The sequence below is a fragment of the Clinocottus analis genome, unplaced genomic scaffold, assembly GCF_023055335.1.
Source record: "Clinocottus analis isolate CAN_PGR_092001 unplaced genomic scaffold, fCliAna1.0.p SCAF_2, whole genome shotgun sequence".
In the NCBI taxonomy this organism is placed as follows: Eukaryota; Metazoa; Chordata; class Actinopteri; order Perciformes; family Cottidae; genus Clinocottus; species Clinocottus analis.
In genome coordinates, this window is record NW_027175931.1 from 4,798,506 (window position 1) to 4,811,303 (window position 12,798).

Below are 12,798 nucleotides of genomic sequence, written 5' to 3' on the forward strand. Positions count from 1 at the left end.
TATTGGAGAAGGCCGACATCCCTCTGAGCAATATCTGCAAAACTTGGCAACTCACACCAACACAATCTAGATTGATAAACACTTCTCCAGGTAAGAGATGAACATTTTTTATTTTTGAAATTGGGGTGAACTGTCCCTTTAAGAAAGCAAGCTGAATACCTCAAAACCAACATCAGGTTGCAGGTGCCTGCTGTTTCTGTTTGTGTGCGTGTGTGTGTGTGTGTGTGTGTGTGTGTGTGTGTTTTGAGGACACGCCATGTCAAAACCTCCCTTCAAACTGAATCAGCACGCCAGTAAATACACATTTGGCTGCAGGAATATTGAATGATGTTGTGCACATGGAGCTGGTAAGTGATTCCACCTTTGTTGACCTATATCCCACATAAGCTCATGAGCCTCTTAAACGTAACACCTTGACGCCGCTGTCCTGCATCCCGGAATAGAGGACAGAAATGACGACTCAGCGCTATATGTCCACCCGGTGAGCAGTGAACACAACACATCTGATGCTGCTCCTGAGACCAGCTCTGTGCTGTGTATCAGACACTGTGGAGGGAAACACAAGCCTCCACAAGCACAAATATATATAACGTGAAATGAATGTTAAATACAGCCACCCAAAACATGTCAGTGAGGATGAGTTAGGAAATGCAGTGTGGGTAAAATAGAGGTAGATGATTTGAAATGATAAATATGATATGATAATAAAGGGATAACTGAGGATTTGGGTGGAGAAAAAACACAACATGAAAGATAAATGGAGACACAACCAAGAGAAGTCACTCAGACTTTGCATATTGATAATGTATTGAAGTATTCTCACCAGACCTTCCTTGAATGTTGCTTATGCTACAATAAGGATTGAGAAGGTTTAACCATGTAAACTACAAGTCAAACAAATTAGTCATTAAGTAATATTTGTATTTATAGAGAATAAAGCACAGTATCTTTTCAAGGCCTCAGACACTTTTGGGACCACGTATTCAACATGATTTCTGCTTAATCATTGTGAATATCATGCGTATAGTGAGCATAATTCACATGAAGGTTTGAGAAGTAGATTACTAAAGAGGAAAGAAAACTAAACATGCTGGGACTACTGTGCAGATCACAAGAACTGTTTGTTGTGACGCTATTAATTTTGTAATATGGCCCCTGCACTGACCTCTTGTGTCTGCCAACAGTTTTTTTTTAATCTTCCAGTGAAAGCTCTCAGGTGCTTAAAAGTGGGATTGGTTTCTCTGAATTGCTTCTCCAGCACTCACTGTGCAGACGGTGACTTTATTATAGGAGGATGGCTTTAGCTCTGGTGCCATCTAGTGGACAGGACACATTACTATATGGTATGCATATAGTAATAAAGGGAGTGGATCTCTCTGCACTTTAGTAGGCCTTTGGTGCAGGCTTGACCTTCACTTTATAGCTGTGATCGTCACATGATAAGTTCAGTGAGCTGTGATTGTGTCTGTCGCAAACTATGCTTGAGGAAAAACAACTGCTCAAGCTAGATTATGGAATAACTAAACAGCAGTGATAAGCTAATGTGTATTAATGTCTTTGTGTGTACACTTTGGTCTTGTTTGCCTTGAGACATGCCCTCCCCATCATGCATCATGTTTTTCTTGCACCGTTCCTGAGGCTTTCTGCTTCTTTCCTCGACTCATACTGAGCTCTGCATTCTGTCTGTCTGTGTCCCAATCTTATCTTTACAGCCCTGAAGAATCCCAGACACTACAACATGCAAGTGGTGTGTGTGTGTGTGTGTGTGTGTGTGTGTGTGTGTGTGTGTGTGTGTGTGTGTGTGTGTGTGTGTATGTGTGTGTGTGTGTGTGTGTGTAAAAGTAGTGACAAGTGTAACACCAAATGACAAGTCAAAATAGTTTCTCCTTTCTGTAATAGCTTACTGTATGATGTACTTCTACTTGACATGTTTCATTCCACGTCATATTTTTTTCTCCCCCTTTTAAATAAAAAACTATGCATGAACCCGTAGGAGTGCACGTATGCATGCAAAACTGGTTGTACGCTGTGATGCTCTTATAAGGATGAGGGAGAAGATGAAGAGTGTTGTGTGAGCTGTAACAGATGTTCGCCATCGGACTCTTGACCTCTGTGTTTCTGGTTCTTCTAGGAAACTTGTTATAATAAATCATGTAACAGGGTGTAACCTACGGTCTCTACGGATTTGCTATAACATGTGACAGAAAATGCACAACTTGGACTTCTAAAGGTTGTGTTTGACTCTCCTGCAGCTTAATATTAGACCTACTGTCTTGAATAACCTTTGGAAATATTGCTAGTCTAATTATAGTATTTAATTTGGTTTTGTACCACATTATACATTGATGACCTGTGACACTTTTTTAAACCTACAGTTTTAAATGATTTACTTAAGATAAACCTGCAGGATCTGTCTTTGTAAAAGTTTCCAACCACACCAAATGCTCTTGTTTTGAACTAGGCCAGAGACGCTGCGTGCGCAGCAACAGGAAAGGTCCGGGTTTCCGTTTTCACTCTATGTTTTTAATCAGTCTCATCTAAACGTGTTGTTCAGGCCAAAAGAAACAAACCGCCTCGTTGCGCAAGGCTCTACTTCAGCTTTTCTTTTTCACGTGGATTTGTTTTCGCTGTCCCCACTAGAGTGCGCACCGACGAGCAGCGTCAAAACTATCTAAAACAGTAGTACCGGTACCGGAAGTTACACGTGTGAGCCTTCAAAAATAAAAGCGAAACGTTGAAAAGGAGCAAATCTGGACGGAGAAATGCATTCACTTCACGAGACGTCTTACATTCATTTCAATCTGCGGCAAGTATCCTGCTGCAAGTATCTTTGTTGAAACAACATAGATACTAACATATGCTAAACGAAGTGAGAATGCTGGTTTAGTTTATTGACAAACTAAGAGACAACTATCTAAAGGCACAGATTTATAGAGGCAAATCCAATTTGTATATGTATAGAGCAAGGGTTGTTAAACTAATTTCCCTTAACTGTCTTTGATTGTTCAATGTAAAACTGTTGTAAATGCATTTCTATAAATGCAAAAATATAAGTTAGCAAATTTCTCTGTTATTACAACAAAGATTTATAAAATGTAGGTTTAAGTAACCCACATTACTTTATCAAAGATCAAACTTAAAAAAAAAAAAATAAAGCCAAAGATCAAACACACATTAACTCTGTTCAAAGCCTTTTGTCGCAGTTGAGAAGGATATAACTGGTCCAACAAATAATTGCAGATGCAAAGAACATGTGTGACAGATGTGGTCAGGGGCACACCTGCTCATAAGCCTTTGTGTGGTCTGGGGCACACCTGCTGACATATCTTTATGTAGTCTGGGGGACACCTAGTCACATACCTTATTGTGGTCTGCATCACACCTGCTGACTTTCGTGTGGTCTGGGGCACACCTGCTTACATGCTTTTATGTGGTTTGTGGCACACCTAGTCATATACCTTTGTGGTTTGGGGCACACCTGCTGACATACCTCTCTGTGGTCTGGGTGTGTCTTCCACCACAATAAAGCTAGCTTTCACAGAAGCATCCTTTGTGACTTTAGCTTATAGTCTACCTTTTAATTCTTGGACAATTTGTGTTTTTATTGGAGGCTAAAGTTAGCGTACTTGGCTCTGTGTTTGGTGTCAAAACGCAGACGTCACCGACTGTGCCTCATAACACAGAAGACTCTCTCCTTGAAGCACAAACATGAATTCAATTTCCCATCTTGTTTAAATGGCCTTGCCTCTGAATCAATCTTTCTCTTCTTGGACAGTTTGAGATTATTTGTCGTTCTTTTTTCAATTCAATCGCTTGTCTGCAGATGAACACCAATATGGATCACGTTTTTCTCGTGGTAGGATGGACTTGAGTTTGATGTAGAGTTCACTGACGTAATGAACCGCAAACTTTCATCAGGAGCATTTTATTTTGAAAAGCTACCGACCGGAAGTGCTCTTGTTTTAAACGCTGGCGGACTTGACGGTGAAAAAAAAACCGAGCCGAAGGACTTTATGGGATGGGAACAGACGAGTGTGTCCCAGTGTTTCTTGCCTCCTGGCAGTTATTTATCGCCGCAGACACGCAGAGGGATCCAGCGGGGCTCATGTAGACCAGCAGCACCGACCGAACCACCGGGACACGGCCGCGCTGCGGGGGTCTGGAAAATGGGAGCGGTGAAGTGAAGAAGAAGAAGAAGAAGAAGAAGAAGAAGAAGAAAAAAAAACGAAGAAAAAAAAAACGGCCAAAAAAAAAAGACTTGACTGTCTGGCGGAAAGGCACCAAAGTAAGTTTCTCTAACTGACGATAAAAGTTCAAAAAAATAAAATAAAAAGTATAACCGCTTATTGTTGATAGTATGACATCTTTTACGTCGTCACAAAGTGACCGTTAAAATCTTTCGTCTTAATCAAGCGGCGAAAAGTTTTCGGACACAGAAACGCAGCGCGACGGACGGACCGCTGCGGTCAGATCAGATTTCACGTGTTGGGAGAAACCGCCCTCTGGTGTCTCGTCTGCGCTGACCGGGCGTGTGTGTGTGTGTGTGTGTGTGTGTGTGTGTGTGTGTGTGTCTGTGTGTGTGTCTGTGTGTGTGTCTGTGTGCGTCGCTGCCGCAAATCATTCCTCCGCAGAAAGTCACTTTTTTACGGGGGTGCGCAAACTCTCGTGAACATGATGATGCACGCGCGCACGGTTGACATGTGCAGCTGTGATTGACAGCTGGAAGGGGCGGGGCGGACGCCGCGAGTTAGTTATTGATGATATTTTAGAGGCGCACATGTGGGAGCATACTCGTTGTTTCTTTTTTTATGGGAGATTTTAATCCCGGGTAAAAAAGGGCTCAGCTGCCTCCGGGGTTTGCCACGTACGGCTGCAAGAAACGTGATCTGCGGAGGTGCCCGTGCGGGGCATTGCGGTGGTTCACGCAGACAGACACGTATGTCATAGTTGGGACCACTTGTAGGAGGAGAAAAGCTTCTAGAATTAAATTGATGGATAGAAACAGTGGTTGGAAAAAGGATTTAAGTAAATAAATACATACACAATACTTTAATGGGGAAAAAACAATATGTATATATTTATATTAACATTTTCTTTGCAACATATGAGAAGGACAATATGGGCCTACTGTAATATTTTTGCAGCCATTGTGTTATATCATGATTTATTTTTTATATTCATGGATTATTATTACTGATGGATTATATAAATATCATGTCCAATTGTAGCTTGTGGACGGAAAGCCACTTCTTATACTGTTGGGTAGTTTACTATAACAGTGCATCAGATTTAGTTAACTAATCAAAGTTGTTGTTTTTTTTATCTTAATTAATCCACACGAAACATCTGGAACTTTGATTAATGTGCTTTGATTAATGTAATGAACAATACTGCTCTCTGAAATGCAGTGGAGAAGAAGTATAAAGTAGCATGCAATGGAAAAACTAATGGAAAGTACAAGTACCTCAAAACTATTCTGAAGTACAGTATTTGTGTCGAATGATAGGAACACACTGATACCATAACTAGTGTTGACTGGCTTATGTAATGGAAGATTTTCTCAGTTGATCTGCTAAGGAGTTATGGAATCTCTGAATCAAAATTGTCTTTAGTCCGTTTATTCTTGCAAGAAGGAAAGGTCTGCCACAGCCACCCAAAGCAGTCTGCGACACACAATTCAATGAAACAACAGTCACAGCTCTCTTTTATACACGATGAGGTTCACACCTTCAAACCACGTGGAACAAAGGGAACACTGGGTACCCGCCCATCTTAGACCCTTCGTCTCTTGGTCCCTGATTTCAAAGAAGTCACAATCTCCTTTGCCCTGGGAAACCAACACCCAATCAGTTCACAAATTGTCTACGACCCTCCCTCATATGCATACATGGGAAACAGCTCCTTGATTCACTCCCCTCGCATATCTTCTTCCAACATCACCGACAAACACTTAAATCAGTTTAGAACATTACAATACTATATTTTCCCATTACACTTGTCTTAAACACACAGCATAACAAAATGTAAGTTCATGTACCTTTTTTTTTTGCCAAAGTCCGGCCTCCAGTTTAACTACTACATTACACTGTCTCGCTGAGGAAATTATTCATTTTATTCCGTTCATGCGGATTAGCTGCACCTACAGTGAACTTGTCGTCACCTTTTTTCCGTGACTCTCTTTTTGCTCAGCTAAATGTGCTGTGATGAAATCGATTGGCGTCCTCGCTTGTGAGTTAATTTATTTACTTTCACTCTAAGTCCCGGTGTCGCCTGACGGTTTTAAAACGCTTTAGCTAGATCAATTTAATTCAAACTCGCTGCCTCCTCCTCAGTGGCGTGCATTCATTTGGCTTAAAAGGATTATTGTGGCATTCATTTTCTAATTATACCGTTTTCAGCCTTCGACTTGAAGATTAAATTGGGACGGAGTGGACGCAAAGAATAAATCCGAACAAATTTAGGGCTAAAAGTGATGTTTGACAAAGACGCAAATATATGTCTTGAAAGGGGAACTAAGTAAATATTAGTTTTGGTGTGTTAACTCCGTCTCCTGCTTTAAATGTGCAGTTTTGCATGAATTTAGATAAAGAAATACCTTTAAAAAGAAACAAGAAGAACAAAGAAATTACATAAGTGTATTGCTTGTGGGCAATAAATGTGGTGCTTTTATTACGGATTCTGACACATCTAATGGTTGTGTTGACACTGATAAACCACACGCGATAACCGGATTGTCACGGCAAGAGAGTTGGGCAAAAGTCAGGACAAAATGGTGCCATGAAAGGCGATCCCTGCTGTATGCATCAGCCGCAGGAGGGCCGGGGGAAACAAAGAAAACAACTAATGGCCGACGGCCCTCAGAGCACAGCGGGATACCAGGATGAAAAGCTGTGAAAAGTCCCCAGAAAGTGAGAAGGTGTTGAGGGCGTGATTTCACAGGCCTTTGGCGATTGTCCACTCACAAGTGGGGGGTGGGGGGGTCGCAGCTCTCGCTGACGTTGCCTTTTTGGTAAATGCAGTTGTTAGAATGTGTCTGATTTGAAGGCAGCGCCGGTGGCAGTTCGCCGTTAGCCCGTCAGATTTATGGCTGGAAGGTCGAGAGGAACACCTGGTGCAGAGAGCAACAGATGGAGCAGAGGATGCAGGGAAAGAGGGACGTGGCCGCTGTGGCTACAAAACCACACAGAGGTGACGAACTGCTGAATACCAGGGTGGTAGACGCAAACAAAATAAATTGTATATAACCACTTGGTTTTACTGGCAGTTTCCCATGTTTAGTCTGCTAAACGACTGCCCTGTGGTCTACCAGCAAGGCGGATCCTTTTGAGGACCGCAGTTTGCTCGAGGTGAAACTCAACCTGTAATTGCAGAGAAGGCCGAAAGGGGGCTTACTTTAATTATTTTTTTACAAAGGGTGATGGTGTAATATGTAGACTCAAAATAGGAGTTTCCCAGTAGAAATAAGTGGACGAGTTTATTGCCCAAAACACATCATGCTGCAATATCTGTAAATAAAAATATGAAGGATTCATTCATCAAGTTTTCCCCTCAGTCTTTTTGGATGTGTGGTGGACTGTTTAGCTTCTGCAGCGCTCAACCAGAGAGAAAAAAATCCTGTTCAATTTTGTTCAGCAAGTGAAAAATTTGCCTGCTTGACTCAATTTGACTGAAGTCTTAAAACTATCCTGATTGGTCAAAACCTGCAGCGGAGCAGTCCGGCCTTCACTGAGGGCGCGATCTAAAAAAACAACTCTATACATTAACTTTGGATAGTTCCTTTTTTTATTATTCACACTAGAGTCAACTCATCAAAAAGTTGACCAAAACTCATATGTTGTTAACATAATAGTAGATAAAAGAAAATACCAACATATTCTTGAATAAGACAATGCACATGAGTAAAATAATTTAAAAAAAACATTTGTTATCACGAACACAGTCGGTGAGAACAAAACCATCCGCTTGATAACATTATAAATCAATCACTGTCTGAGCGGCCCGTTGCAGTCGGAGAGTTCAGGGGTCAAAACCAGAGAAACGCTGCACAGAGGTGATCAGCTCTAAGTAGACTTTGAGCCACGGTAATCAGTCTGCATATGTCCGCCTGTAAGTACCACGCAGCGACGTAACCTCTTACATAAAGAAAGATACATAACTGTAACCCCTGTCCGATATCCCTGATAGCAGCCGTGCACATACCCAAAAGGAATTTAAAACGGAAGTTTATCAAAGGATCAGGGAGGATTATTCTCTCACTTTTTCATTCAAGAACACACCACTATGTTACAGTGAGAACTTCTTACCCTCCCTTTCCTTTTTAAAAAAAAAAAGTTTTTGAGCATTTTGGGTGAGTTTTGAACGTCCACTTCATGGCATAAAGAAACATGCAGTGAAACCCTGGTTGCTGTGTCTTTAACACGCACTTTGCTGTGTCATGCCCGGTTCACTCGGCCGTGACTGAATTATTATTTTTTACGTATTGCACAACTCTTAACCTCTGTCCAATTTTCTAACTCGTGTCAGCAGTGTAATGCGTGTTTGTGCGCGCACTGTACACGCACCGTGCGCGTCGCTTAACTTGTGCTGTGTGAGCTCCCTTCAGCTCTCATTCACACACACACACAGACAACAGCAACAGCAACAGCTGCGGCAACACCTGAAAGAAAAGGTAGAGTTTTTTCTCTGGTTTGAAATAAGAAATTTGCACATGCTGCATTTTTTTAAAACTTCATTGAATTGTAATTAATCTTTCACTTCAAATTACTTCTTTTTTATATATATAGAAATTTTCATTTCAACAATTATTTATTTATCTAATTTGGAAGCTTTTCCAGCTGTTATTGTTTCCGAGTCAGCATATTTATCCAAATAAGAGTTTTATATTTCTGAATGAGTTTTTTTGTCTGCAGCTCAGATGATTCGCTCAGGATTTGGGCACGTCGAGTATTTTCTTAATTTCAGGACGGGACACAGATATTTTTAGGGCCTTGACTTACAGCCATTGTTTTTTTTTTTACAACCATGCGTGCTCAATTCTAGTGAGTAAACTAAGAAAGTGCAAATGAACTCTTTGATCAAGGAAATTAGGTCACACCCGTTGGGAAGCCAAGAGGGAGGGAAATTGGGGCTACCCAAGTAGCGCGAATAAAAGCTTAAAGTCTTTTCATGAAGCTTAACACATACCTTGAAGATGTCATCTGGGCAGTAACTGTTCGTGTTAATTTCTCACAACAGAAACAAGGTGTTCTTTCAAGGAATTTGGACAAGGTGTACTCCTCTGATCTGCTCATTGAGCTTGTGTTTTTCTTCCTTAAACTGTAATTGTAGCTTGATAGCTTCTGTGCGCATGAATAACAGAGAGCTGTTCTCACTTCTACAGGAGTGGCACGTTAAAAAGAAAAAAACGTTTCACATGTAAATAATTGCTTTTGTTTCCCTCTCTTCAGAGCACAATGGCGCTCCTCCTGTGGCTCGGCCTGTCGCTGCTGGCCTCGGTCCAATCCGGCACCGTCAAGAACTGCCACCACGGCTGCCGCTGCGAGGTGGAGAGCTTCGGCCTGTTCGACAGCTTCAGCCTCACCAGGGTGGACTGCCGAGGGTTGGGACCCGACACCCGCATGCCCATCCCCATCCCGCTGGACACCGCCCACCTCGACCTGTCCTCCAACGCCATGGGCCCGCTCAGCGACACCATGCTCGCCGGTCCGGGCTACACCACTCTCGTCAGCTTGGACCTGAGCAGCAACCTGATAACGAAGGTCAGTGTTCAGAGGAGCGTGTTTTTTCTTTCATGGCTGGTTGAGAAGGCTTCTCTACTTGTGCTCGCATTTTTTCAGACGTCATTTCAAAGATTTCATCATGAAAGATTTATAAATAATAACTAAAACAATGCTCTATTGTAAATTTGAACAACGTTTTTTAATAACTGACATTGAAAAACCCACACGCATACACACTGTAGGCCTATTGATAACACTCTGCTCGGTGGTCACGTTCACTTTGTTATGACATGACAGCTGAACTGGTCTCCCAAGAATAATGTTTGATTGCATACATGTTGTGTATATTCCTCACACTGCAGGATTTGACATCTTTTTAAGTTTTCTAAAAGCAGAACAACAAAAACGTTTTGTTAACCATATATTTGACACTTATCAAGAGAGTGAACACTCACTGTCTGGTTTTATTTCACTGTATCCTCCACTCTGAAAATGTTACCCGGCCACTGCTTAACTCCTAACATGTTTTTGTTCTTTCTTTATCTTGATCTCTCCCTTTCATTTACATTTTCAGGTAACACCCAACGCTTTGTCCAAGCTGCGTTATCTGGAGACTCTGGATCTGAGCCACAACAACCTGGAGAGCCTCTCCCCGAGCTGCTTCTCCGGCCTCCCTCTGGTGGAAATGGACCTCAGCCACAACCGCTTCCGAGAGTTCGACATGGACGTGTTCGCTACTAAAGTCAACGGCGAACCTGTCAGCGTGGATCTGTCCCATAACGAGCTCGTGTCGGTCTCGACGACTCTGCACGGGCGAGTTTTACACATCCGGAGCCTCAATCTGTCGTCAAACCGGCTGCTGCGCGTACCGAGGCTGGCGGGACTGTCGCTGAGGTACCTCAATCTGGACGGGAACCCCATCGCGCAGATCGAGGAGGGAGCTTTTGCCCAGCTGAAAGATCTGGTTTATTTGTCCATGAGCGGCCTCCGTGAGCTGCGGGACATCGAGCCGCACAGCTTCAAGGGCCTCCAGAGCCTGCAGGTTCTCGATCTCTCAAATAACCCGGAGCTCAAGACTCTGAGCCCGGCGGTCTTCAGCGGACTGGACTCCCTGCAGGAGCTGATTCTGTCTGGCTCCGGTGTGACGTCCTTGCCCAGTAACATGCTGACCCATCTGCCCAGTGTTAAGAGCATCACACTGGGACAAAGCGTCCACTGCTGGAGGACCCAGAAACAGGGACAGTTCCACCGGCAGCTGGGCCAGGTCCAACACGACGAGGTGCTGAACTGTAACGTGGAGGGCATCGTGTCGTGAAACGCCGCCTTTTTTGGAAACGGACCTCTCCTTAAGTGAATTCCATCAGAAGTTGGATGTTTCGGAAAACCCAATCCCCCTCCAACAATACTCTCAGACGTCGGATACCAATAAGAAACACTTTTAATTTCCAGCATGTTCTGAAAGAGTGGACCTGATGCCAGACATGTGCCTTATCTGCTTTGATATGCAAAACACTTAAAACAATCATTTTTTAAATGTTACTTTCCCTCAATGACCTCTGTGCCACGGTGTGCCTTTTGGAGTATGTCTTAAAGGTTTATAGTAGACTTCATGAACTCTTGACGGGTACCTTTTTAAAAAATACGATGGCAAATAATACAGCATTCCACACTGACACGGATCAATTTCCTCCACGTGTATCTTAAACTGCTAAAGAGCCTTTCGCAAATCCAAAACGTTGAAGTATTGTTGGTGCGTTGTGTACATAATTTGAAGTGGGACCATATTAAGAGCTATTTGCACTTCTTCCAGTTGCGATGTTTGTTTTTAAACGCAAAAAAAACCCGTCATCCAGCGCAATCTAAAACCATGTGTGCTTTGCTCATAATGTCCACACAGACGTTGACTGTTGACCACTATGATTTATTATTTGACTTTTGAATGTGACGCTTTATTGAAATGATTAAAGGGACAGTTACACATTTTAGGGGAAACTCTATTTCTGGCCGAGAGTTAAATGAGAGGATTCTCGTGTTTGTTTGTTTCCGATATGACGCCACACCCAGCAGCCTGTTAGCTTAGCTTAGCTTAGCACAGAGACTGGATCTCTTAGCCTTGCAGAGACTTCCTGAAGTCTTGTTGTTGTCCATCATGTAACCACAACCTGTTGTTGTTATGCTTCAGTTTAGCCAGGTCAGCTGTTTCTTAACTTAATGCTGAACTTATCTACTGGCTTCATACAGACGTGAGAGTGGTATCAATCTTCGTATTTAACTCCCGCCAAGCAAGCTAATGTGCATATTATATGTTATTGTATTGCACACGGAGATATATATATATATATAGCTATATATATCTATATATATATATATCTATCCCAAAACTGTCAATCTTTACAATCCAAGAAACTGAGGTCTAACTTACTTACAGTTTCGTCTGTAACTGTCTCGGGCATCGGCCTTTTCTTGTTCCACTCACAAAAGGACCATTGAATTACTTGAATTTAGTTCCCTGACCACCAGCCTAAACCTTCCATCTTGTCACACAGTTAACCTTCATACTGCAAATTAGGTCGTGGAAGCCTCCGACATGGCGCTCACCGACCCGCGTTGTGTTTGTTTTTGACGTGACCCAACAGGAGTAAACAAGCTGTGACCGGTCGTTCAAGTTGAACGAGACACAACCTTCTCCTAATCGGGAACGAAGTGATGCCCAGTGTCCGTCGGTGTCTAAACACCGGGCGGCACTGTGCTGCCGCGTGCAACGTCGCCGTTCCTGCATTCCTGTGGTGTTTGTGCGGACGATCAGCCTCAAGACTGCATGTTCGGGATTTTGAATGTCGGCAATCTGTGAAGGCCTTTAGTGTCCCGGTTGTGCGGTTTTAAAAGGAAATGCACCTTTTCAGTCAGCCAATTTAAAAGTCAGAGGAGCCCAGTCTTAGCATGGACGTTTATATTTGTATGTATGTAACTATATTGTGTGTATTATGTATGAATCATACAGTTTGTGTAATAAATGGACATTTGTGGTTTTGAATGACGTCTGTTTGTCCTGTGTGCCAACAGAGGAGCTCAAACACAC

At 42.6% G+C, this 12,798-nt stretch overlaps 1 protein-coding gene across 1 annotated transcript; it reads left to right on the plus strand.

Annotated features, from left to right (window-relative positions):
* The first annotated feature begins 3,962 nt into the window (after positions 1 to 3,962).
* tsku (tsukushi small leucine rich proteoglycan homolog (Xenopus laevis)) lies at positions 3,963 to 12,798 on the plus strand. The gene is made up of 3 exons (XM_068584080.1): positions 3,963 to 4,285; positions 9,447 to 9,758; positions 10,294 to 12,798. Exons 2-3 carry the CDS (start codon positions 9,453 to 9,455, stop codon positions 11,032 to 11,034), a joined length of 1,047 nt encoding a protein of 348 aa, XP_068440181.1. The 5' UTR covers positions 3,963 to 4,285; positions 9,447 to 9,452; the 3' UTR covers positions 11,035 to 12,798.

What these genes read in the sequence shown, in the direction of transcription:
- tsku (XM_068584080.1), top strand. Translation starts at nt 9,453, where the DNA reads ATGGCGCTCCTCCTGTGGCTCGGCCTGTCGCTGCTGGCCTCGGTCCAA. An exon ending in GCAGCAACCTGATAACGAAG is followed by an intron (nt 9,759 to 10,293) that starts GTCAGTGTTCAG and finishes TTACATTTTCAG; the next exon opens with GTAACACCCAACGCTTTGTC.